The sequence below is a fragment of the Hesperophylax consimilis genome, chromosome 24 (genome assembly GCF_061612785.1).
Source record: "Hesperophylax consimilis isolate HC1 chromosome 24, BYU_Hcon_1.0, whole genome shotgun sequence".
Lineage (NCBI taxonomy): Eukaryota > Metazoa > Arthropoda > Insecta > Trichoptera > Limnephilidae > Hesperophylax > Hesperophylax consimilis.
The window spans coordinates 24,989,131-25,012,566 of NC_142859.1; the positions used below are offsets into that span (position 1 = coordinate 24,989,131).

Below are 23,436 nucleotides of genomic sequence, written 5' to 3' on the forward strand. Positions count from 1 at the left end.
TTGTATTGGACTAAAAATCAATTTTTTTGACGTTTGATATATAGGCGGTAATTAGCGCAATTTTCACGGTTTTGGGTGCTTTATTCAAGGAGAAAATCAATTAAAATGTTTAACGACAAATGACACGCTCTTTAATCCTGTTAATTGTGTAAATTCATAGTTAATTCGCAATTTCCTTCTTGAAATGCGACGTCGTGCACCGAAGTGATGTCATGTTTTCAAACAAGCGGTGCACTACGTAATACCATGTAACCCACAATTACTTCATACTTTTATACCTTTCCTCTTCGTCCAATCTGTTTAACTCCTGGGTTTATTAATCGCCAAATCCGTTTATAATTTACTCGATTTAAAATGGATGGATCAAGCTCTGGGGACTCGCCTGTAGATTCTAATCACGATATAGCCGAGAATCCTTCGGAGATCGGTCTCCGCAGGAGGAAGATGATAGCAAACGTCGCCAAGGACACCATTGACAGTGGTAAATAACATTACTTATACACCTTTTCAATTGACATTTCAATGATTGACATCATAATATTATTGAATGTGTTAATTGAATTATTTCTTAGATATTTCATTAAACAGTCCTCTTTTGTAAAATTTTTTTGTTCGCATTATGTTTGATGAAATGGTGAAGATCGAGATCTCAGCTCTTTATACAAATATTGCATAACATAATAAATAAGTTTTGGGAAATTGCTTAAAACAGTACCAACTGGTAACAATTGGTAATAAGCATGATATTTAGGATCAAAGTGGGTAATTTTAACATTATTACATTTACTCCACGGCGGGAGCTGATGTACGAAGTGAACACAGCAGTGACCTTACAATAGAGTACTTTCTTTTAGCGGCTCATCCGCCAATAGCCGATGTGATGTTTGGCGTTATGTCTCCTGCACCACGACTGACCGAGCTGCTACTTGGAACCGATTCCTTCCGTTCCTTATTGTCGTGATAACGACACCTCGCTAAGTGCTTCCATGTTTGCTTTCCACCTTCGCTTCAAAATAACAAAATTTAATTATCAGTATATTAATTGATTGTAAATATACTTGCAGGTTACTTTAATACGAATAAATATAATAACACTACGAATTTTTCAGAAATAAAGCCTTTTGATACACCTTAATTACTATAAAAGGAAACTAACTGCATAAAAAAAATTTTGATTTTAGCATTCTAATTTTTAATTACGTTAAATGAACATTCGCTTTCGTTATATGAAATGACAGCCATTTAAAATAATTTCTGTTGATGACATTTTCTTATATTGGTATTCCTGACACTATACAAGTGGCTAGAACAAACATTATTACCAAAATAGTACCTATCCTATGCAAATTGGGTAGGTACTATTTTTCGGATGCATGTTTTTTAAATAAAAAAAATATTTTAAAATAAAGTTTATTATAGGTTAAGTGACATGATGTTGATATTATTAAAAATTTGTTCATGCATTTCTGATAGGGATTTAACTTTCATGGTGACTTCGTATTGTGAGTGATTTAATGTGGATGACGCTAATTCTTTCATATAAATACCGTTATGATCGATCTGATGTGAATCATACTACATTTCCAGCTTGGTCCTATTAAACTTTATTGTGATAATTATCTTCAAATCAACCTAAATCGCCGCTATGTTGTGTTAATTATCCAACAGTTATAATTCTTGAAATAATTTATTTTTTTACATTAGACCTACTCAGGAGGCCCTAAGGAAAATAAGTTCCTTCATGGCCTATGTCATCTTTGGGGATGCTGTGTGGAGGGCCTTTATAAGGAAAGGAAGGAGAATGAGTTCTGGGAAGGAAAAAGGTATGAGGGGTGGGTAGAGGAATCTGGGGATCAGTGTGTCCAGGAATGACAGACGTATGAATGCAGTCCTGCTGGAGAGGTCAAATGGTTTCCCTCAACCAGCCTCTCCCAATCCGATCGGTCACGCACTTATTATATTAACACCTGTATAATGTTTTAGCCGGAAGATTGCTGAGAAGAAAGCTACCAATAGGAGGTCATCTTTTAACGCCGCGCCGTCTATGGCTTCAGTCTGTAGCCACGCGCCAGTGTGATGTTGTCATGACATTTCCTAAAGGTATGTTTACATATTATAATTTTTTCATACTTTAAAATAACCAACCCCTTTACCGTATAAGAAATACCGGCATTCCTGGATTACGAATAACCCGACAATATTTGAGAAACTCCCTCTACCATCATTAAAAGCAGAAAATATTCCTTGTTCAATGATGGGGGGCTCCTCCAGCTAAGTATTTGAACCCGCAGCGCTTGGATGGTAACCTAACACGTTTGTCAACTCAGCCACTAATCTGTCTGATAAATTACCCCTGCATTTGCAGTGTTAAAAATTCGTGCCCAAGCACATTACAAAGCCAGGCGATTGCAGTGTTGACCTTGTACGTTATTTTTGCCTTCGGATATTACCTCTACTAGTAATTCCTCTATTAGTATTACCTCTACTAGTTAGGTAAAGACAAAAATGTCACTTTATCAAGTATGGTATTGTACACATGTTGGCTTTAATGGAAATATTTTCTGTTTTACAGAAGTTTCTTTTACTTTATCAAGTATGGTATTGTACACATGTTGGCTTTAACAGAAATATCTTCTTATTTATGGAAGTTTCTTTTACTTTATCAAGTATGGTATTGTTCATGTGTTGGTTTTAACGGAAATATCTTCTTATTTATAGAAGTTTCTTGTCGGCTCCTATGAGTTAGATGATATATCAATGACTATAAAGCTGAAAATCTGTTTATATTTTCCATTAAACACACAAACGGTTACTATTCTCACAGGCGAATTCTATTTAAAAGTTATTGTTTTATAAAATTATCTTTTAATTACAGTCTGTATTTGTGTTTTCTCCTTAAATAAATAAACGTCGTTTCCATCAAGGGGGGGAAGCCAATGTAGTTAATTTGAGTTATTCATATACTCTAAAATATGACACAGTTGAGGAATTAATTTTAAAGTTAGACGCATAATTATGATAATGCTGTCCAATGAGTTAATTCTACGAAACGTCTTCAACTCTTTGTGTGCCGGCACTAATATATCGCGGTGCGCCAGCTGATTCTATTTTCGTAATAACTTGTTAATGATAATGGCATTATGTTCGACAGTAAACTCATCTTTGTATGTCATATTAATAATATTATCAACAAGGCCCTAAAGACTCTAGGCTTTGTTTTGAGAGCTGCAAAAGATTTTAATAATTTAGGAACATTTATTATGTTATATAAAACCCTTGTCAGATGCCAACTTGAGTATAACTCTACGTTATGGTCTCCATTTTTCAATATTCATTCAGATAACATTGAAAAGATTCAACGGAAGTTTCTAAGGTTTTTAAATTATAAATTGCATATTCCTATACAAAACATAAATTACAATTACCTCTTGGATAAAATGTCTCTATTGAAACTTTCAGAAAGAAGAATAAGCACAGATTTAATACTGTTACTACATTTTAAAATTGACTGTCCCGAATTAATTCAATGTATCAATATCCATGTTCCCAAAAAATCATGCCGACATTTCTTACCTTTTTACTTCAATAACACCAGGACACTAGCTTACCAAAATTCTCCGATTCCGAGACTTCACAATCTCGGAAATAAATATTCTGATCTGGGTGACATATTTCATTTGAAAACTAATCAGTATAAACGTTGTATATTCTATCACTTTTATTCTTCTAGACACAAATAGACCTATGTACCCATATAACTTCTCCGCTTCTACTATTTTATTTTGTTGAATCTTTTAAATTCAATTATATGCGTGAGGATTCATTTTTGCCATTATGTTTACATTCTTCTTTATTGTATTAATTTTTAAGTGTTTACTCTGATACAAAATGCTTGTATTTTTTTTTAAAGAAAAGCACACTAGGGCGTGTAATAAATAAATAAATAAATACTAGATAATGTGCTTATATATTTCTAAAGATAGTATATAATCTACCATAAGTAGTTTCCCGAGGAAAGCTAGTTATACATATGTTGGCGCATAAGAGCATAAACTACGAAACGTATTTGGCTTTCACTAATCAACTGTTAGTGTTTTTCCCTTTTCTCCTACCATTTTTCTATTGATTGTCTCGTGTTGTACTTTATGTGAAATAGCACAAAACTTCGCTATACAAGTTTTATGTTATTATTATTGCTTGTGTATTCTAACCTCCAATCTCTTTCTAATCCTTCTTTATTCCCAACCGAAATTCCCTCCCAAACTGTTTTTTTCATCAATAATCCTCTTGTCAAACCCAACTCCTTTGCTTTAGGTTAGTACCATTCAGAAATACGCCATATTCACATCTGATGGAACATATATTACATACTAGCTGACGTGTACATATATATATATATATAAACCTTCCGGAAGAAATTCTCTAAATGATAGTGTAAACCTTCAGACAGACGCGGATAGTTACTTTATTTTATACTATTTAGGGATACCAATGTGTTGTCACAATTGCGAATTTACTAAAAGTTTATCAGGAAACGGCCTGTAATCCTGTTTTTAGTTCATTATGATCTGGGATATTCCCGAACGTTCCAGACTATTCCTGAACGTTTCAGACTATTCCCGAACATTCCAAAAGGTTCTGGAATATTGTGGAATGCTCTCGAATACTCTAGAATTTTCTGGACTGTTCTAGAAATTTCTAGAGGGCGAAACATCCAGCCCTTATATCTTCAAAAGCACACCCTTCAAAAGAGTGCTACCACACCATATAACTCCATTGATCGTACCGGGACTATTTCGAGTTTTAGCGGTACACATACTTATACACTTACTTTTATATATATATTGATTATGTATGACTAGAGAGTGCATACTCATTGCATACATTTCGTTACAGTGTTTATAATATTGTAGGTGCGTTGGATTCCACGCTGCTATGGCTGCTCCGCAAACTTCGCTCTGCTTCTCCACGCCTCACCGTGTGCGTACGTCACCATCCTTCTACGCAGTCCACTGCCTTCTATCTTACAGCAAGTTTCCAAGTGTAAGTACCTAGGTAATTTTTCAATATTTTTATACTGTAATAACCTATTGAGTAAAACCTCAAATTGTAATATTTTATCATTGAAGATAATATTAACAACTCTCAAACGAAAAATGTGAAACAGAAAAAAGATTCGGTAGCATTTAGGAATTTTATTTTATTTAATTTTTTTTTATTATCAATATAAAGTTTTTTTACAGGTTTTTTTTTTTCGATGTCTGTCTCACTAGGATAAACCTGTGTCGAGACAGACGTATTTGATACGTAAATTAATGTTTACATATTTTTTGATACATAAAATATTTCATTACATCAAATGACATTGTGAAAAAGATAAAAAATAATAAATAATAATAATAAATGATTAATTTGTTAATCAGCATCTAGTTGGAGTACATACTTATGAAGGGATTTTTATAAAATTTTTGATCTTGGATCTGTCTTGGCTGATGATCCAAGACTTGTCTGTTTTATATTTTTAAAAAAATTCGTTCAGTCTAATGGCTAGTGTGAGAGCATTATATAGCCTTGTTGCAAAATATCTAAAATTTCTCTGGCCAAAAGTTGTTTTAGCGAAAGGGATTTGTAAGAAATTATGTCCTTTGGTTCTAGTATCACGAGCAGTTTGGATATTGTCAAAAGTAGTTTTGTGTTTGAAGAGGTATGTTAATATGTTTTTGGCATAAAGTTGCCTTATGTCCATAACACAGATTTTCCTAAAGATTTCATCCGAACTGCTTGTGATTGGTAGTTTGAGGATAATCTTTATTATAAGTTTCTGAGCTTTAGATATTGGATCAATGGCGGTAGCGTTTGCTCCTCCCCATGCTATGATACCATACTCTATTAAAGATTGACAAAGTGCATAGTAGATTGTTTTGAGATGGCTTAGGTTGAGAAAGTTGCGAGTTTGTCTAAAAAAGTAAATGAATTTTCTAAGTTTGTTTGCTGTAGTGGTTATATGTTGTTTCCACTTCAAATTGCTGTCAAAAATAATACCTAAGTATTTAATTTTAGTTACCTGTTCTAAATAAGGGCAATCACATATTATCGTATTTGTCAGGTTGCAAGCACATATTTTAATTTGATTTTCTGGGTTTCTTAAGGAAGGATTAATACTAAATTCAATGTATTTAGTTTTGGTCACATTCATTGTTAGTGTATTATTGTTTAACCATCCTTTAACCACAGTTATGCCCCTGTTAGCTTTTATGTATACATCATTCCAATTGCTTGATTTGAAGAGGAGAATCGTATCATCAGCGAAACTTACAATTTGAACCCAGGACCTAATCTTTGCCATGGCTTTGCTCTACAAGGACTTTTTGCTCTGTAGTTTTTTTTTTTCCTAATCTTTTCCAAATCTTTTCTGTTTTGAGTTTTAAATTTGTTTCACCTTGATATTATTTTGCCCAATATCTTATGGCTAAATATTATTTATTATTATTTTTCTTCTGGAAAACATTCTAATACTATTCACTAATGTCATATTTTATAAGTGATTATTCAATATTTATTTTTATTTATGTAGGTCTTCATACTTAAGTGTGACAAGAGTGGGCGCTCAGCCCTTCAGGCCTCTGACATATTGACCGTTATATTTCTTAAAGAAGCTGTCGAAAGGTTGAAGAATTTGCGTGTATTTCCGCTTCTAATAAAATGCAAATAAATTAGATATTTCTGAACATATCTGAATGCTAAAAACTATTTTTTAAAGGTGAATATACTTTCAAATTTTATTAAATCAGAAATTTTCATATAATTTTAGAAATATTACAATTTTGAATACAAAAATAAAAAAGTTTAAGGATGGTTTGTTTCGGAGAATTTAAACAATTCTTCAGATTTCAAAGTTAATTATTAAGTTCTATAAAAGATTATTTGAAGTTCTGTTATTATTTCAGTTCTGTCTACCAACTAGCCTATAATGATATAATAACAGAACTCAAATAGAACTTTCACAGAACCCGAAAATGAACTTTGAAATTTGATGAATTGTTCAAATTTTCGGAATCAACCTGTCCATAAAAACGGCTCGCCTTACATTTTTTCGTCTAAACACTGAACTAAAAGTGTGCAAACAAAAAAAAAAGCATTATTAAATTTACAAATGTTTTCTAAACATTATAACTTTTATTGCTTTTTACTTACTTTTTGTCATTTCATACACAAATAATTAATTCAAACTTCACAAAATTACATAAATTTTTCTAAAATTGCGGTCAGAACCTTTGGTTTGATAGAAGTGTACATTTTAATTATTTTGTGATTAACTGCTATATTTGAATATAAAACTTGGTGTTTTCTCTTTTTAACACCGTTTAGTTCATATTTCTAACTATGACAGTAAGGGAGACAATGATTTTTATGAGACCACATGAGTTCTTCAAACAAATTGACTCTACGTATACTAGCTGTTTGTTTCCAAAAGCGAACAGATTCGCCTGAAGAGTTAGCACGATTAACAGGTGACTGTTGCAATTCCAATATCATCAGTAATAATCGCTCTTGGGTCAATCCGCACCAAATCATCCAGAAAATTTTGGATTTGTCACCCACCATCTCAGATTTTGATGAAACTTTAAATTTTTAATCCTTCCATATAGATAAGAAAATATACAAAATTTTACCTTCCTACCTCGTTTTGTGCATATTTTTGGGAACTTCCCAGACATAAATAGTTGTTTAGTGTAGTAATTAAGTTAAAATCAAGCATTATTTTTAAAATTTTTGCATATTAATTTTGGAATTCAGCAACTTTACCAACATCACTTATCCAATTATCCAAGTCCATTTGTCTATTTATTCAATTGTAAACCAATAGTACCGTAAGATATTATTTGCTTATTACTAACCCTTGTGGAAAATATTGTAACCTTATTATTAGGGCATATAAAAGTGTAAATAGGATAAGTAATTTCAAATGAGATTTCTTCCTTATGTGTACAGTACATACATACATAATTATTAAAAACAAGAGATCCGCACCAAATCATCCAGGCCATGTCACCCACCATCTCAGATTTTGATGAAACTTTAAATTTTTAATCCTTCCATATAGATAAGAAAATATACCAAATTTTACCTTCCTACCTCAACTCGTTTTTTTTTTATGGGCAGTTGAAGTTTGGGCAAAATAAGCGTTTTTACATATTCCGAGCACTCCGGAAGAGCTTGTACCTTCAATGAAAAAAAATTGTATCTTTGTCATTTATAGTGCAAATGCAATGAAAATTTTCAATATTATCAAGAAAACTATGCTGATTGCAGAAAAAAATAAATAAACCCTTTACATTTATCTACTTGACTTTAAAAAATTACCAAAAGTAATTTTTTAAGTAATTTTTGGGACGGAAAAGGTACTTTACAAAAAAGCAATATCTCGGGAAGGTACAGTGTTAATGAAGTAATTTTTTTTTATTCATATCTACAAATAGCATAGAATCACATACAAAAATAAAATTCATGGCATTTTACTTGCTTCAATAAATAAAATCCATTTTAAACTTTTTTAAAACTTTTTGTAATTTTTTTTTTATTCTTATCTACAATAAACATAGTACAAACTAAAAAAATAAAACTCCTGGTATTTTGTGTGCTTCACAGTGTAGAAACGTTTTTAAAATGAGAAATCTTAATCATACAGAATTGTTCCAAGTTTTTTAAAATCTAGATACTGTATTTGCAAATAAAAAAAGTCAAACTTATTCGGTCCTTTACAACATGCTGGTAAGCTTGCAATGTAAGCTTAAGGCACCAACAAAATAATGTACCTTGTTCCTTACCCTGAATGCATACACCATAGCAATATTTTATAACAAGATCAACTTTTTAACTCTTTTCAATACAAAGTTAACTCTTTAAAAAACAAATACAATAAAAATAAAACAGGCAATGTAGGATTAGGTTAAATGAAAGTACATTACAATAATATTGTTTACAAATAAATGTTCAAGTTCATTTTTTACTTTTATTCTTGATCTGACCCATAAGATGGTTGAACTTTTGATCAGCATGATGAACGTCTTTTTCAAGAAAGTAGTAAGCTCTTCCTGAACCTTTTGTTGTGGGAGGGTCAACGATATTAAAAATATTTTGTAGTGGAACAAAACAAATATCTTCTTTTTGATGTGGCCAGTAAAAGGATGGAGCTGGGCCAAAAGGATGCATAAACTTGATTGATACATCACACTCGTCTTCATCTTTGGAAACCACAAGTCCAAAAAACCAATGGTTGTCATATACGCAAGCTACATAAGAGTTTGTACAAATTTGTACCATACTTAGTTGCTCAGAGCGATTTCGTTCCCCACTGAAGTTAAAAATCAAAGCATAATCTGAATCTGAACTTATCCTTTTTGTGCCAACTTCATTTTCAGACAGAGGAACAAAGCAGTGGAAACCTCGAGTGCCTGGTATTGTTTTAGCTTGTGAAAAACGCTGCTGTAATTGTTGCCTGCAAGTGAATAAGCTTTCTTTTCTCAGCAAGTAAAAATATATATTTTCTACTCTCGACTGACAAAACTTAAAAGTTTTGTCTACAGTTGTGATAGTGTTGCCAGGGCCAAGTTGCAAACTTTCTCTAGTTAGAAGACGTTTTACTGTTCCACCTATTCCATCACAGGGAGATTTCCCATGACTCGTAGCAAAAAACGACCAACATGCTTTCAAGTTGAAGTCTTTTTGATGGTGACACAGATTTAAAAAGTTTTTGCAGTTTTTATATTGCGCTGCGCAACCATCAGTAAAATAATGAACACTTTGAATTTGGGGAAATTTTTGATTTAAAAATTGAGCAACAATTTTTTGAGTTTCGTAAACGAAACTTACATCATGTTCCAAGTCATCTGAAATTACACACAAGCTTGACACTGTGAGATCTTTGCCAGGCTCTTCACAAGTGTAAATTACCACTGGGTGGAGTGAACAACTGTCTTGCGTCCAGTGGTAACCCTGGACTTCATTCTGGATAACATAGGAGAAGTTTTCACTGAAGTCTAATAACACAACAGCTTCATTTATCTGAAGCTGTGCTTTTAGGGACTCTTTGAGATATTTTGATTGAGACTTTGTTATAAAAGAATGAGGAAGAAGTTTTACAAGACTCTTCACAAGATGTTCTACATATTCATGAAAGGGAACTGTAACTGAAACCTGCCGTGTTCTATCAGTAGTTACCCATGCACTGTATGTAATTTCATCTTCTTGGTCCCATTCTTCAAATTTTTCTAACAAATGTTTCTTAAGATTTTCACTAGATGTTGAACACTTATCGCAATGTCGAAGCATACAGTCTCTATTGTTCTTTGAGCACACTAAGTAGTCCATTAAATCATTGTACGTTTCTTCACTGTCACAAGCATTAAGAAGCAACACTACATTTTGATGAATTGCACAAACGCAGACAGAATGAGAGCCTGGAGAACCTACTGGCACACACCATTTGGGACGCAACCAACAAAATTTCGAAATCCCAATTTTTGAAGCAGGGTATTCAAACTTGAAGGTAGCATAAAGTTCATTCAGGTTACAAAGCAATAGTCTTTTGTTGTTCATAAACATTTTTGGTTATGCTAACTTTATCTTTTTTCCCTGGCATAACACGAGAAAATTCATCGTTTTGGTAGAAATTTTTAACCAAAGTAACTGTTCCTTGGTCTAATGGTTTTCCTTTTTTTGGATCAGGTAAAGCAATGATACCATTTTCATTTAGTAGCTCTCGTGCTTTACGAACTGAGTATTCACCAACACTGAATTCTTCTGCAACCTTTTTTCTACTCCACGAAGTTGGAGCGAGAGTTAGAAGCTGAATTCTCTCACGGCGTGTAACTTGTGTTTCCAATTTTTTTTTAACCAACTCAACAAGCCTGTCCATGTCATTAGCTTTTTCTTGAATACATCTTGGTATTTTTGCATCACATTTTACTGGGGAAAATTCTTTTTCTAAAACTTTACTTACTTTTTTCTTTAAGGTTGAACAAGCAGAATCTAACTTCCGTTTAGCGTAACTAGACTTACTGTGGGATGGTATTGCATGTAGTTTAAATGGAGATTCTCCAATGTCAGTTAAAGAAGTGTTGATTTCTTGTAAAAAAATTTCTTTGTTTAAAACATTTTCAACTTCACTTATGTCTTCTTGAAAAGTGTTAAGCTCTTCAATTTCATTGTTAAGGTTTTGGCTCTTACTAATTTTTGCTCTGCATGCATTACAAATTTTTTGTCCAGGGATTGCTTTATTAGTTACTTTTAGAATGGTATTAATGTTCTCTGAAAATTCCAAGGATACTGTTCTTAAAGTTTTTGTAATTTTCCTTTTGTGGCTTTGGAACGGGTCAAAACAAGCTTTTTGAAATGTTTCATATTTATTTAAGTTAAATATTCTGTGGTGCTCACAAATGTTGAAAACCAAGTCTGTAGATACAAAACTTCTTTGTTGAATAAGCTTTTTTTCAAATTCACTTAACAAATCCACACTCGTTAATTTCTCTGACTTAGTATAACTTTTTTTGTGACATTCAGTACCATTATGTTGTCCCACACTACATTTAACTAAACTTGTTTCGATTAGAGACATTTTAACAACGTACACCATAACATGAAACAACTACTGTATTTATATAGATGATCACTGCCTTGAAGCTGACTCAGAACTAAGCATGTCAGAGGAAACAAAGCATGTAGTATCCTGCAAACTTAGTGATGAGGCAGATAGTAATTTTCATTTTCTGTCTTGTTCTTGTTGCAGATACATCATTTCCATGTAGTGACTTGTCTCTAGGACTGTTTCTTTGATATTAGTCCATTCATTCAACCTATATTACTAGCTATATACCTAAACTATAACTTGCCCAATTACAAACTAAAAATAGATATAAAAAAAATCACAAAAAGTTTGAAAAAAGTTTAAAATGGATTTTATTTATTTTTGTATCTAGATTTAAAAAAACCTAGAACAATTCTGTATGATAAAGATTTCTTATTTTAAAAACGTTTCTACACTGTGAAGCACACAAAATACCAGGAGTTTTACTTTTTTAGGTTGTACTATGTTTATTGTAGATAAGAATAAAAAAAAATTACAAAAAGTTTTAAAAAAGTTTAAAATGGATTTTATTTATTGAAGCAAGTAAAATGCCATGAATTTTATTTTTGTATGTGATTCTATGCTATTTGTAGATATGAATAAAAAAAAAATTACTTCATTAACACTGTACCTTCCCGAGATATTGCTTTTTTGTAAAGTACCTTTTCCGTCCCAAAAATTACTTAAAAAATTACTTTTGGTAATTTTTTAAAGTCAAGTAGATAAATGTAAAGGGTTTATTTATTTTTTTCTGCAATCAGCATAGTTTTCTTGATAATATTGAAAATTTTCATTGCATTTGCACTATAAATGACAAAGATACAATTTTTTTTCATTGAAGGTACAAGCTCTTCCGGAGTGCTCGGAATATGTAAAAACGCTTATTTTGCCCAAACTTCAACTGCCCATAAAAAAAAAACGAGTTGAGGTAGGAAGGTAAAATTTGGTATATTTTCTTATCTATATGGAAGGATTAAAAATTTAAAGTTTCATCAAAATCTGAGATGGTGGGTGACATGGCCTGGATGATTTGGTGCGGATCTCTTGTTTTTAATAATTATGTATGTATGTACTGTACACATAAGGAAGAAATCTCATTTGAAATTACTTATCCTATTTACACTTTTATATGCCCTAATAATAAGGTTACAATATTTTCCACAAGGGTTAGTAATAAGCAAATAATATCTTACGGTACTATTGGTTTACAATTGAATAAATAGACAAATGGACTTGGATAATTGGATAAGTGATGTTGGTAAAGTTGCTGAATTCCAAAATTAATATGCAAAAATTTTAAAAATAATGCTTGATTTTAACTTAATTACTACACTAAACAACTATTTATGTCTGGGAAGTTCCCAAAAATATGCACAAAACATATTTCTAGGTTTCCTAGTTTGGGTTATTTTAATAATTTTTGCATATTCCTTAACCTTCAAACTTAACATACGTCAAAAGTCATACGATACAAATAAGAAAAAATACAGTAGTCACATGTGAAATTTTGAACTTTGATTGTGAAGAATTGGAACTTTAATACATCTTTTATTATCTCCCGCGATGTAAATAGTTATTTCTTGTATTAATTAAGTTGAAACCGAGTGTTATTCAAAAAAATATATTGTATTAAGCGTGAGGCGGAATTCAGCAACTTTACCATGACATCTACTAAACTAAACTCTTAATTCGATGAAACAGCAGTACATGATAATAATAATTTAATTTTTTTAATATTTGGCCAATTTATATAGCGCCGTTTTTGTGAAAAATCACCTCAAGGGCTGTGTACAAATATATTTATTAAATAATTAATACTAGAACTACTGACTTAAAACTAGCGACTTACATCTAAGACTTATATCTAGTGACTTAGGACTAAGGCTTATAACTACTGTCTTAATGACATATATATTTACATATGTAGAAACTTAGAATTAACATTAACAATCTAATTTTATTAGCGCCAGAAGAAGAAGGAAGTTCTATGATATCAGCGTGTTTATATAATTAATTTTAGAACACTGTTAGCTGGATATCTTAAATGAATGGAGTGAATTAATGAAATTTTTACTGCATTTAGATCAGAGGTTCCCAAAGTGGTCTATATAGACCCCCAGGGGTCGATATCGGCTTGCTGGGGGTCTATATCAGTGAAAAAAAAAATTTGTGGGTCCACGAGATTTAAATGGGGGTACATACGAGCGGACCCCCATTTACCTCAAGTCAACATTTAGGAGTTCCGTAAATGACACAAAACACCTAACACAAATAACATAGTTTACGTAATACTAATAATAGACTGAGAAATTACTTATTTGATAATTGTATTTTTATATTTCGTAAAGTTGTTTAATGAGATTTATAAATAAAATTATACATTCCTTTTCTCGTCAGTATTAATATATTGAAGCAAAACATTGCACATCGGAAGCCACGAATTTTCTAGATTCCCAACTTGTTTTTGAAAAACGTCCGGGGTAATTTTTTTTTATTTTTTATAGTGAATACCTCACAAGAGTCCCAACTGCTCCCGTCTGGAGCCAGTGAGACTATGGCATCCCCAATTGGGGGATGTTGTGAGGCTGAAGGTAAGTGGGGAAGGGAAAGAGGAAGGTGGGGAAGTACCTGGCTATTCAGATCTAGTCACTAAACATGGCTAAAGCCATTTGGAGCAACGTTTCAATTCTGAATGGTGGTCTTACACCAGGGCGATACTGGTAGTATCTTCCACTCTGGAACGTGCCGCAAATATACTATATATTATTTTAATTAATTAATTGTGAAATAACACAAATTAATCAAATAAAATTTATTTGCGCACGCCGGGTTCGAACCCGCGACCTTCGGAATGGCAGTCCAATACGTTACCACTGGACTATGCCGGCCGTCATAGTGACGTTCAAGATTTATATGTACTTCACACAGACTTCAAAACTAAGTTTGAGGACATTTTGACTGTGGAAGTGGAATGTTGAAGAATCGGATATCATATGACAAGAAGAACTGATCGGAATAAGCGCTAACAAAGAACTTAAGGGGCAGTTCTGTAGGGCCAGCTACGGAAAGAAATTCCCGTTGCTTATCCTGCTTCATTTTCATTTGGTGTAATACCTCACAAGGGTGCCCCTGTCTGCACAATGTAAAGACAGAGCAACTATACCGCCAACCGGTTGTAGGGCAGGCAAGGGAAGGGAATCTTTTTACGAAAAAAATAAATGATTATCACATGGGACGTTAATAGTTTTAGGAAAATTCAATACTTGGCAGGCAGGGGTCTTCTGAAAAAAATATATTTGGCAAGTGGTCTACGGGGCAAAAAAGTTTGGGAACCTCTGATTTAGATGATTCATCTGCCAACAATTAAACCGATTGACGCGTTATATTCCCACTGATATTGTCCATTGTTCATTGGTAGGCAAGTCAATAGCATAACTTTATCATAAGTAGTTGAATGGAATCGTTAGAGAATTTATGTGTGTGCATCAACAATTACATTATAACAAAAAGAAAAAATGCAATATTTGGATAGAATGACAGGTTTATGAAATGAGTGTGTGCTAAAAATATGTATGTATTAAAAAGCTAATACTTAACCAAAATGTTTTAGGAAGAAAAAGTGCAACATAGAATGCACCACAAAATAGAACTTACATGAAATTATTAGCTGTAAAAATCATTACGCATTCCTTCTTACAGTATGTTTGTATTTTCCTAGATTGCTAAGGGCAGCGGAGGAAGTTCATATGTCCAAAACTTTGAAGCCAGAATTTGGTGGAGGCCTAAAAGAATTCACCCTCCGAGACCTGCATTGTTTCCACAAAGTAAGTCATGCTTTCATTTTTTATTTTTTTATTTATTATTTTTTATTAGTGTCTATTTAATTACAGGTTTGATGAGAGTTAAAATATATGATAATCTATAATATTTCATCTGTTTGTTCTTAGTCCTCCTCACTAGGTAGTCCTGTGCTGAGGCGGACTGGTAGATTTCTTTGATTTTCTGTTATTTAGTTTCTATGATGTTTTTAATACATTTTCTAGTATGTCTGCATTAATTTCTTTCACCCATGTTTTGATTTTTTCCTTAACCACTCAGAACATTAGAACGTCAAAAGACGTAAATATGATAATAGCGGTCAAGACATTAGAACGTCTTTTCAGGTAAACGCGCGAGATTTTACAAAAATCGATTTATTTCCATCACTAGTATACGGATTGCCATGATTTAAAAAACAGAGTATCGATAATGAATAACGCTACGCGTCTGTATTCAACAATATCTATGGAACGTAGAACTGCATTATCTAAGCCGATTGAATCTGTCATCTTGTTCGTTCATAATTTATTGCGTTTCTAAATAATTTATTAAAAATATTTTAGTTTGGACCGTTAATATTTTGAGGTGACTAATAGTTTTTAATTATATTTCTTCAATATATAAAGTGTTATGTCTTTGTGATACTCAGAAAAAAGTACATTTTTCACAGCTTTGAAATAATGGTTATCGATTCTTACATATTTTTGACGTTTTCATAAAATATATATTTAGAAACGCAAATATTTACTTATAACAACACAATGCGATATTGGATTTCATAATCTTTCCAAAACATTTTTTAGAATGAGGCTACGTTTCCCAAGACGTGAGTTATGATGCTTTTAGCAAAACTCGTAAATAACACAAAAATTATCATGTTTTGACAGTTTTCAAAGGAACACATAGTATATAAATGTCTTTGTCTGAGAGGTTAAGCTTATTTATCTTTTCTATCTTTTTCAAACTTGGAGGAAAGATGTTGTAAAGTTTGGTTGCCAGATATATGTGGTTTCTTTGGCCAAAACTTTTCTTGAATTTCGGAACATTATTTATTAATATCATATAATAAAGAAGACAACTAAAAGTGATTTCCATACAAATTTGAATTAAAATAAATGTCGCCACTGACTTAGTACCTTTTGGTTTTAGACCATATAGCATGCCGTCTATCTCTCTTACACTCGTCTGCTATTGTATTTCTCCATCCCATATGAATTTCGTAATCTTGGGGAAACACAGGTTTGTATTGGAAATTTAAGGCCCGATTGGCCAAAAATCTGGATTCCTCGGGCGTCCCCGACTTCTTCCACCATTTAAACCACTCTCTAAACACTCCTGATACTAATATTTTTTTTTTTTATAAAGAAATTCAAACATTCCCAGGTTACGAATAACCTGACAATATTTGAAAATCTCCTACTACCACCTCAGTAAGCTGAAAATGTTGCTTGTATTGTGATGGAGGACTTAGCCAGCCGAGGAATTGAACACACTACGCCTGGGTGGGACCCAAACGCGATGTCAACTCGGCCACCGACCGATCGATGCACATAAGAACAATCTTCGAAATTTTCAGCAATATCGGTGAAGAATTTTTGGAGATATAAGATTGCGAACAAATAAATATTAACATTTTTATTTATATACATTATTATTTATTGTATTGCTTGTTCTAGAACGATACAAAGTGATGTTTAGCGCCTCATTTTAGTGCCTGTCATTAAGTTGATCAAACATTGGTAATAGGCAAATTGGTATCAGACGTAATTTTTCAACTGAGCAACAGGTAGAGAAACTTTGGTATTAACGGCCGTGAGCGTTTAGTAGCAGTTATTACGACATTTAGTGATCTCTTTGACAGTAGATCGGTTTAAAATGAATTATTGTTTTTATGATTTGAAGAGTGATTGCCCTGAAGAGTTCCTCTCGTCCCTGGAGCGCCAGGAGCTGGTGCTGCACCTGCTAGAGGCCGTACGGGCCAGCCCCGGGGAACCTGCTCCGCCACCCCTCAAACTTAGGCCGGGTCAGAGTATTGGTGAGTTTATTATTACATATATTTATACTGCCCTGACAAAACCATTACCAATCTACAAGTTCTTTACTTTCGACATTCATGAAATGTCAGTGTTCACGGTGCATCTACACAGCTGTTTTCATTAAAGTGTTAATTAGATCGTACTCATAATTTTATGTTTTTATTGGTAGATGTCACTGACCGTTTCATACAAATAATATCCAATGCTATGAGAAATCCTGTTTTGAGCTCACACGCTCTCCGAGGACTGACAAATGCGCTTTAAAGCACGCATTGCCACGTCGCAATTTTCGTTACTAAGTCTTGAAATGCGATAGCGCTGGATAGCACTCTTAACGGCTAAGTTTTAAACTTACAAATTTTATGATTTCAGAGAAAATTTTGGTTTAGATTTAATGAGTAAGGGAATATTAGAATGACGGCCGGCATAGTCCAGTGGTAACGCATTGGACTGCCATTCCGAAGGTCGCGGGTTCGAACCCGGCGTGCGCAAATAAATTTTATTTGATTAATTTGTGTTATTTCACAATTAATTAATTAAAATAATATATAGTATATTTGCGGCACGTTCCAGAGTGGAAGATACTACCAGTATCACCCTGGTGTAAGACCACCATTCAGAATTGAAACGTTGCTCCAAATGGCTTTAGCCGTGTTTAGTGACTAGATCTGAATAGCCAGGTACTTCCCCACCTTCCTCTTTCCCTTCCCCACTTACCTTCAGCCTCACAACATCCCCCAATTGGGGATGCCATAGTCTCACTGGCTACAGACGGGAGCAGTTGGGACTCTTGTGAGGTATTCACTATAAAAAAAAAAAAAAAAATAAAAAAAAGAAACCTACTTTTTTGTACATGAGGTCCTTGGTTCACAGAACGACTTAGTTTATTTATAGAGTTTTTATTGTCATCTTTTTCTAGTGCCTGTTTGCCTGAGTGCCGGTCTTATCGAGAGGGTGTTCCCCATCCACGAGACAGAAAAACTTCAAGAGCTCCGGGAAAAATGGGTCCGTGCTGTGTTTTCATCTCAACCGCTCGGTAAGTTCATTAATTTGCTTTAACCTATTTACATCACCATTGCACTCTTTCTGATATGTAGTCATACATTTTATTTTATAACCATTACACATGCCAATTGCTAGACCGTAAGCAAAAGAAGGTGCGCAGAATAAAGATGGTCGATATTCCTGGACCGATTCTTTTGCTGTCACTGTAAACGTCGATAGATAGTATTTCTCTTAGGAACTGGTTATTTTTATTATTTAATGAGCAGGCAGATTTCTGATGATGAGCTCATATCTGATTTCACAATAATTTAACAGTAATTGAGTTGTTTTAAATTTAAAATAAGTTAATACTTTCTTCTCTCCAAATAAGAATCCAATGGAGCTTTTAATTGGTTTACATAAGTGGAATAGATGATATGTTGTGGAAGTTTGTTCCATGCATTCACTACTCTATTTGCAAGGAAGTGTTTCCCAAGATTGGATGCAAAGGTTTTTGAGTGTCAACGGAGATTTATATTTTTGTTGGTGGAAAAGATTTCTTGGATGCCAGGGCAATTATAAATATCCAGATAAAATTTAGAAAATTTCAATCAAGTCACCCCTTTCTCTTCTATCTTTTAACGCTAGTAACCTTAGTTCCTTGAGTCTATCTTCATATTGCCCGTCTTTTAAAGCTCTTGGAATTTTTGTAAATTGTCTCTGTACTCTCTCTAATAGATAAATGTCTTTTGCAAAATATGGACTCCATATCTGGAAAGCATATTCCAGGATAGGTCGCTCATATGTTTTGTAACTGTACCAAATGTAACTGGATAAATAATTGGTTCCACATCGATCTCCGGTAACTGGAACCGCAGTGACAACCCATTTCAGGTATTAAGCATCTCTAGCGCAGAGGCATGTCTCTCGCCATGCGCAGAAAGGGCGTCGTTTATTAGTAGTCCGCTGGCTGTCATTGGTGGCGTGCCACACAGCACTCGCCGCCCCCACATTCATTCCGGAACATATTTGGGAACTATAGTATTGTTCTAACCTAACATACATTATATTTCTTGTTATCAGAGGAAATCAGCGCATACTTTGGAGTGAAGGTGGCCATGTACTTTGCTTGGTTGGGCCACTACACCTGTGGACTGACAGTTCCCGCCATTTTGGGATTCATCTTTTGGGTTAGTTGCCTTTGTCATGTATTCTTTAATAATTTTGGACGATTAGAAATTTACCTTTCGAATGAACACCATTAGCAAATATAGTTTGTAAGTAAATAACGCTTTCTTGAAAATGGAAAAAGCATAGACCCTTAAAAAGTACAGTAAAAAAATATTATACTTTGTGTAAGTACTTTACTTTACTCTTGTAGAATTTATGACAAATAAGTTCCAATTTTGAAAATGATATTTACAATAATTTTCGAAAGATGAACTACATTGTATGTAAAAGCCCTTTGGGTCTTTAAATAAAATAAAAATAATTTAGTAAGAGTTAAATAAATATAATTGCAACCTCAAGGTTGAGACACAGAATCATTCCTACCTGCTAATAATAATCCAAACTAATTGTTATTAACCTCTCAGACAAAGACATCTATTTACTATGTGTTCCTTTGAGAACTGTCAAAACGTGATAATTTTTGTGTTATTTACGAGTTTTGCTAAAAGCTTCATAACTCACGTTTTGGGAAACGTAGCCTCATTCTAAAAAATGTTTTGGAAAGATTATGAAATCCAATATCGCATTGTGTTGTTATACGTAAATATTTGCGTTTCTAAATATACATTTTATGAAAACGTCAAAAATATGTAAGAATCGCTTACCATTATTTCAAAGCCGTGAAAAATGTACTTTTTTCTGAGTATCATAAAGAAATAACACTTTATATATTGAAGAAATATAATTAAAAACTATTAGTCACCTCAAAATATTAACCGTCCAAACTAAAATATTTTTAATAAATTATTTAGAAACGCAATAAATTATGAACGAACAAGATGACAGATTCAATCGGCTTAGATAATGCACTTCTACGTTCCATAGATATTCTTGAATACAGACGCGTAGCGTTATTCATTATCGATACTCTGTTTTTTAAATCATGGCAATCCGTATACTAGTGATGGAAATAAATCGATTTTTGTAAAATCTCGCGCGTTTACGTGAAAAGACGTTCTAATGTCTTGACCGCTATTATCATATTTACGTCTTTTGACGTTCTAATGTTCTGAGTGGTTAATCACAAATAAAAACCAAAGTGTTTTGTTGACCCCGAAGATTTATTCTAGTTTTTAGTCTGAGACAAACCCGGAGTTACAAATAATATAATGTGTGTGATTGCAGGTGTTTATGAGCAGTGTGAGAGATAGTTGGCGCGATATGGCCTATGTCCTGTTTTCCATCTTCAACATTCTCTGGGCGTGCATTTACCTTCAATCATGGAAGAGGTAATAACAACTTCTACAGTTTCGTAGACATTTTTGTAAAAGCAAAATATTAAACACTAGTGTTCATTTTCACTGATTACTAAAATGTTGTTGTTTTTATTTTGTTAGATATTCTAATGAACTTGCGTATCGGTGGGGTACATTAGACCAGCGTGATGATCTTCTCATTGAACCGAGGCCATTGTATCAGGTACAATTAATATTATAAGTAAATCAAAACAGTGAAAGAGATAGTATGATATCCAGCGTAACTCAAACATATATTAATACTAGCTGACGTGTACCCGGCGTTGCTCCAAGACTTTTCTACACTTTCTATAAATATATGTGTATTTAGGAAGCATGTTTACGAGAGATGGGAAGGCCGACAGAGATATTGAAAGAAGAGTAAATGCAGGTAACTCCATTAATGGAGGACTGAACGCAGTTGGCGCTAACAAAAAATTGTCCAAAGAAGCGAAGTTAGCAGTCCACAATGGAGTTACTTACCCTGATGTATGGAAGTGAGGCATGGAACTGGCAAAGAAAGGATGAAAGTAGATTGAATGCTGTTGAAATGAGATCCCTGAGGCGTATGTGTGGTAAAACCATGTATGATCGTGTGAGGAATGTGGAGATCCGCAAAGAGTGCAAGGCTGATGTAAGCGTAATGAGTAAGATTAAGAAAGGGACGCTTAGATGGTTTGGGCGTGTAGAGCGAATGAGCGAAGAAAGGAGTGTAAGGAGAATATACGATGCAAAAGTGAATGGTAGCAGAAGTCGGGGACGCCCGAGGAAGACATGGCACGACCAAGTGAACCAGATACTTGAGTCGGGCCATGTCAAGAGTCAGAACAATAGAAGAGTATGTATGAGACGATGTATGAATGTGAATGAGGCAAGGAGTGTGTGCCAAGACCGAGTTGTTTGGCGGTCCGTCCTCTCTGCCTACCCCTGCGGGGAAACGGCGTGATGGTTAGTTAGTTAGTTAGAGATAGTAGCCCTTTCCAGTAAATTGCACCTTTTACGACCGCACTTGAAAGTTTGTTATCCCCCTCCGGTGCGGAAGGGCTAAATTCTCTAATGCCGTGATATTTGTTCAGGGGGAGGTGGTGGTGAGCAGTGTGACAGGTCGCCCTGAACCGGTGTACCCCGCCTGGAGACGTCGCCTGTGGAGACACCTGGTGAGCGCCCCTGTCATTGTGCTTTGCCTCATAGCCGTGGCACTCACATCCTACAGCATGCTGGTCATTCAGGTAACTAACACCACTTATAATTCTTTATTCTACCTAAGCATGGTAAAGTACCCAATACCTGACAGTTTAATAATAATAATAAATGTTTATTACGGTATGTGGGGAAGTTAGTGCATTCCCACACATTCCATATAGAGATACATACAATGGTTGCGCGTGAGGTTTTAAAATTGAATAGCCTTAAAATGTGTACCCTTCACCCCCCCTTTGCCCCTTGTACCCTTTCCTTGACCCGGCCAAAAGACAAGGAGCATTGTTATCGTTGCATCTTACCACGAACGTTCGTGTCATCTTGAATACCCGCATATGTTGAACTCGGCTGTGATTATTTTGGAGCACAATCGTCCAGTGAAACGTTTTTACCCGCCGCAGTGAATGTCGCTGTTTTTGTTTTGTGTTAAGTGAGCAAATGTTCAAAGGGAATTGCCCTTAATTGTATGCAAGCTGATAAGTGTAAAGAACCAGCGGCTTATGGAGGACGAGACCAGGGTAAGTCTTTGGCCTTTCCCAATCATTTCCTCTTGCAAACACTAAGGCAAATTCAATTCGTTTTTGTTTGTCTTAGTCTTTATCGCACCACCGCATTCAACCCCCGCACAATTGCGAACGAAGGATTTGCGCACCACCATACAATATATGATCAAAAACAAAAAATAGAACAGGAAAACGAAGAAAAAAAAACAGATGCATTTAACATAAAATAGAATAAAATGATAAAAATAATAGATAATAGAAAGTTGAAGCCTATAAGGAGCCGTGACTATATTAAGCGCTAGTATTTTTCTCCAGTTTGCGTCAATGCTGGAGGATGGAGTGAGGCGGGCTTCCATCGTGAGGATGTTTCCAGAGCTGCTTATCCTTTCCCTCATTCCTGCCACCCTGGATCTAATAAGGGCTGTATATCCGGGAACTCGCCCTCCGTGAACATACGGGAAGCGCTGCAGTATCTCGGGAGATAAAACATTGTGCTGAAGGCGTTGTTGTATTGGACCCGTAGTCTTTCTATACTACTCTTTTTATAGTTTGCCCATAGTTCGCGAGGAAAGGAAGAACGTCTTTTTTACTGCGGTACTGCAAATGTGAAATCTTCTACTGAGCATGTTTGCTTTAACGCTGAGAGCTCGCCTTTGTCTATCGATAAAAAAATAAATATGCTTCTGCCATATTGGATTTATTGCTTGGATTATCATAGCTCATGGGTAGATGGCGCCACTAGGTCAATTTTACAAATTTATATAGTGTTATGAAACATAACATGGAGGCTTATTGAATTTAGC

At 34.1% G+C, this 23,436-nt stretch overlaps 1 protein-coding gene across 1 annotated transcript in view; it reads left to right on the forward strand.

The window, feature by feature from the left end:
• The first annotated feature begins 16 nt into the window (after positions 1-16).
• The window catches only part of wwk (anoctamin 8 white walker), a 56,817-nt gene continuing 33,397 nt past the window's right edge, over positions 17-23,436 (forward strand). Inside the window, exons 1-10 of the mRNA XM_089646599.1 lie at positions 17-481; positions 1,984-2,100; positions 4,914-5,043; positions 15,345-15,450; positions 17,348-17,480; positions 18,401-18,517; positions 19,549-19,655; positions 20,821-20,924; positions 21,033-21,114; positions 22,007-22,159. Of these exons, the coding sequence (XP_089502725.1) occupies positions 355-481; positions 1,984-2,100; positions 4,914-5,043; positions 15,345-15,450; positions 17,348-17,480; positions 18,401-18,517; positions 19,549-19,655; positions 20,821-20,924; positions 21,033-21,114; positions 22,007-22,159 (1,176 nt within the window). The 5' untranslated portion in view covers positions 17-354. The remainder of the gene's footprint in view (positions 482-1,983; positions 2,101-4,913; positions 5,044-15,344; positions 15,451-17,347; positions 17,481-18,400; positions 18,518-19,548; positions 19,656-20,820; positions 20,925-21,032; positions 21,115-22,006; positions 22,160-23,436) is intronic.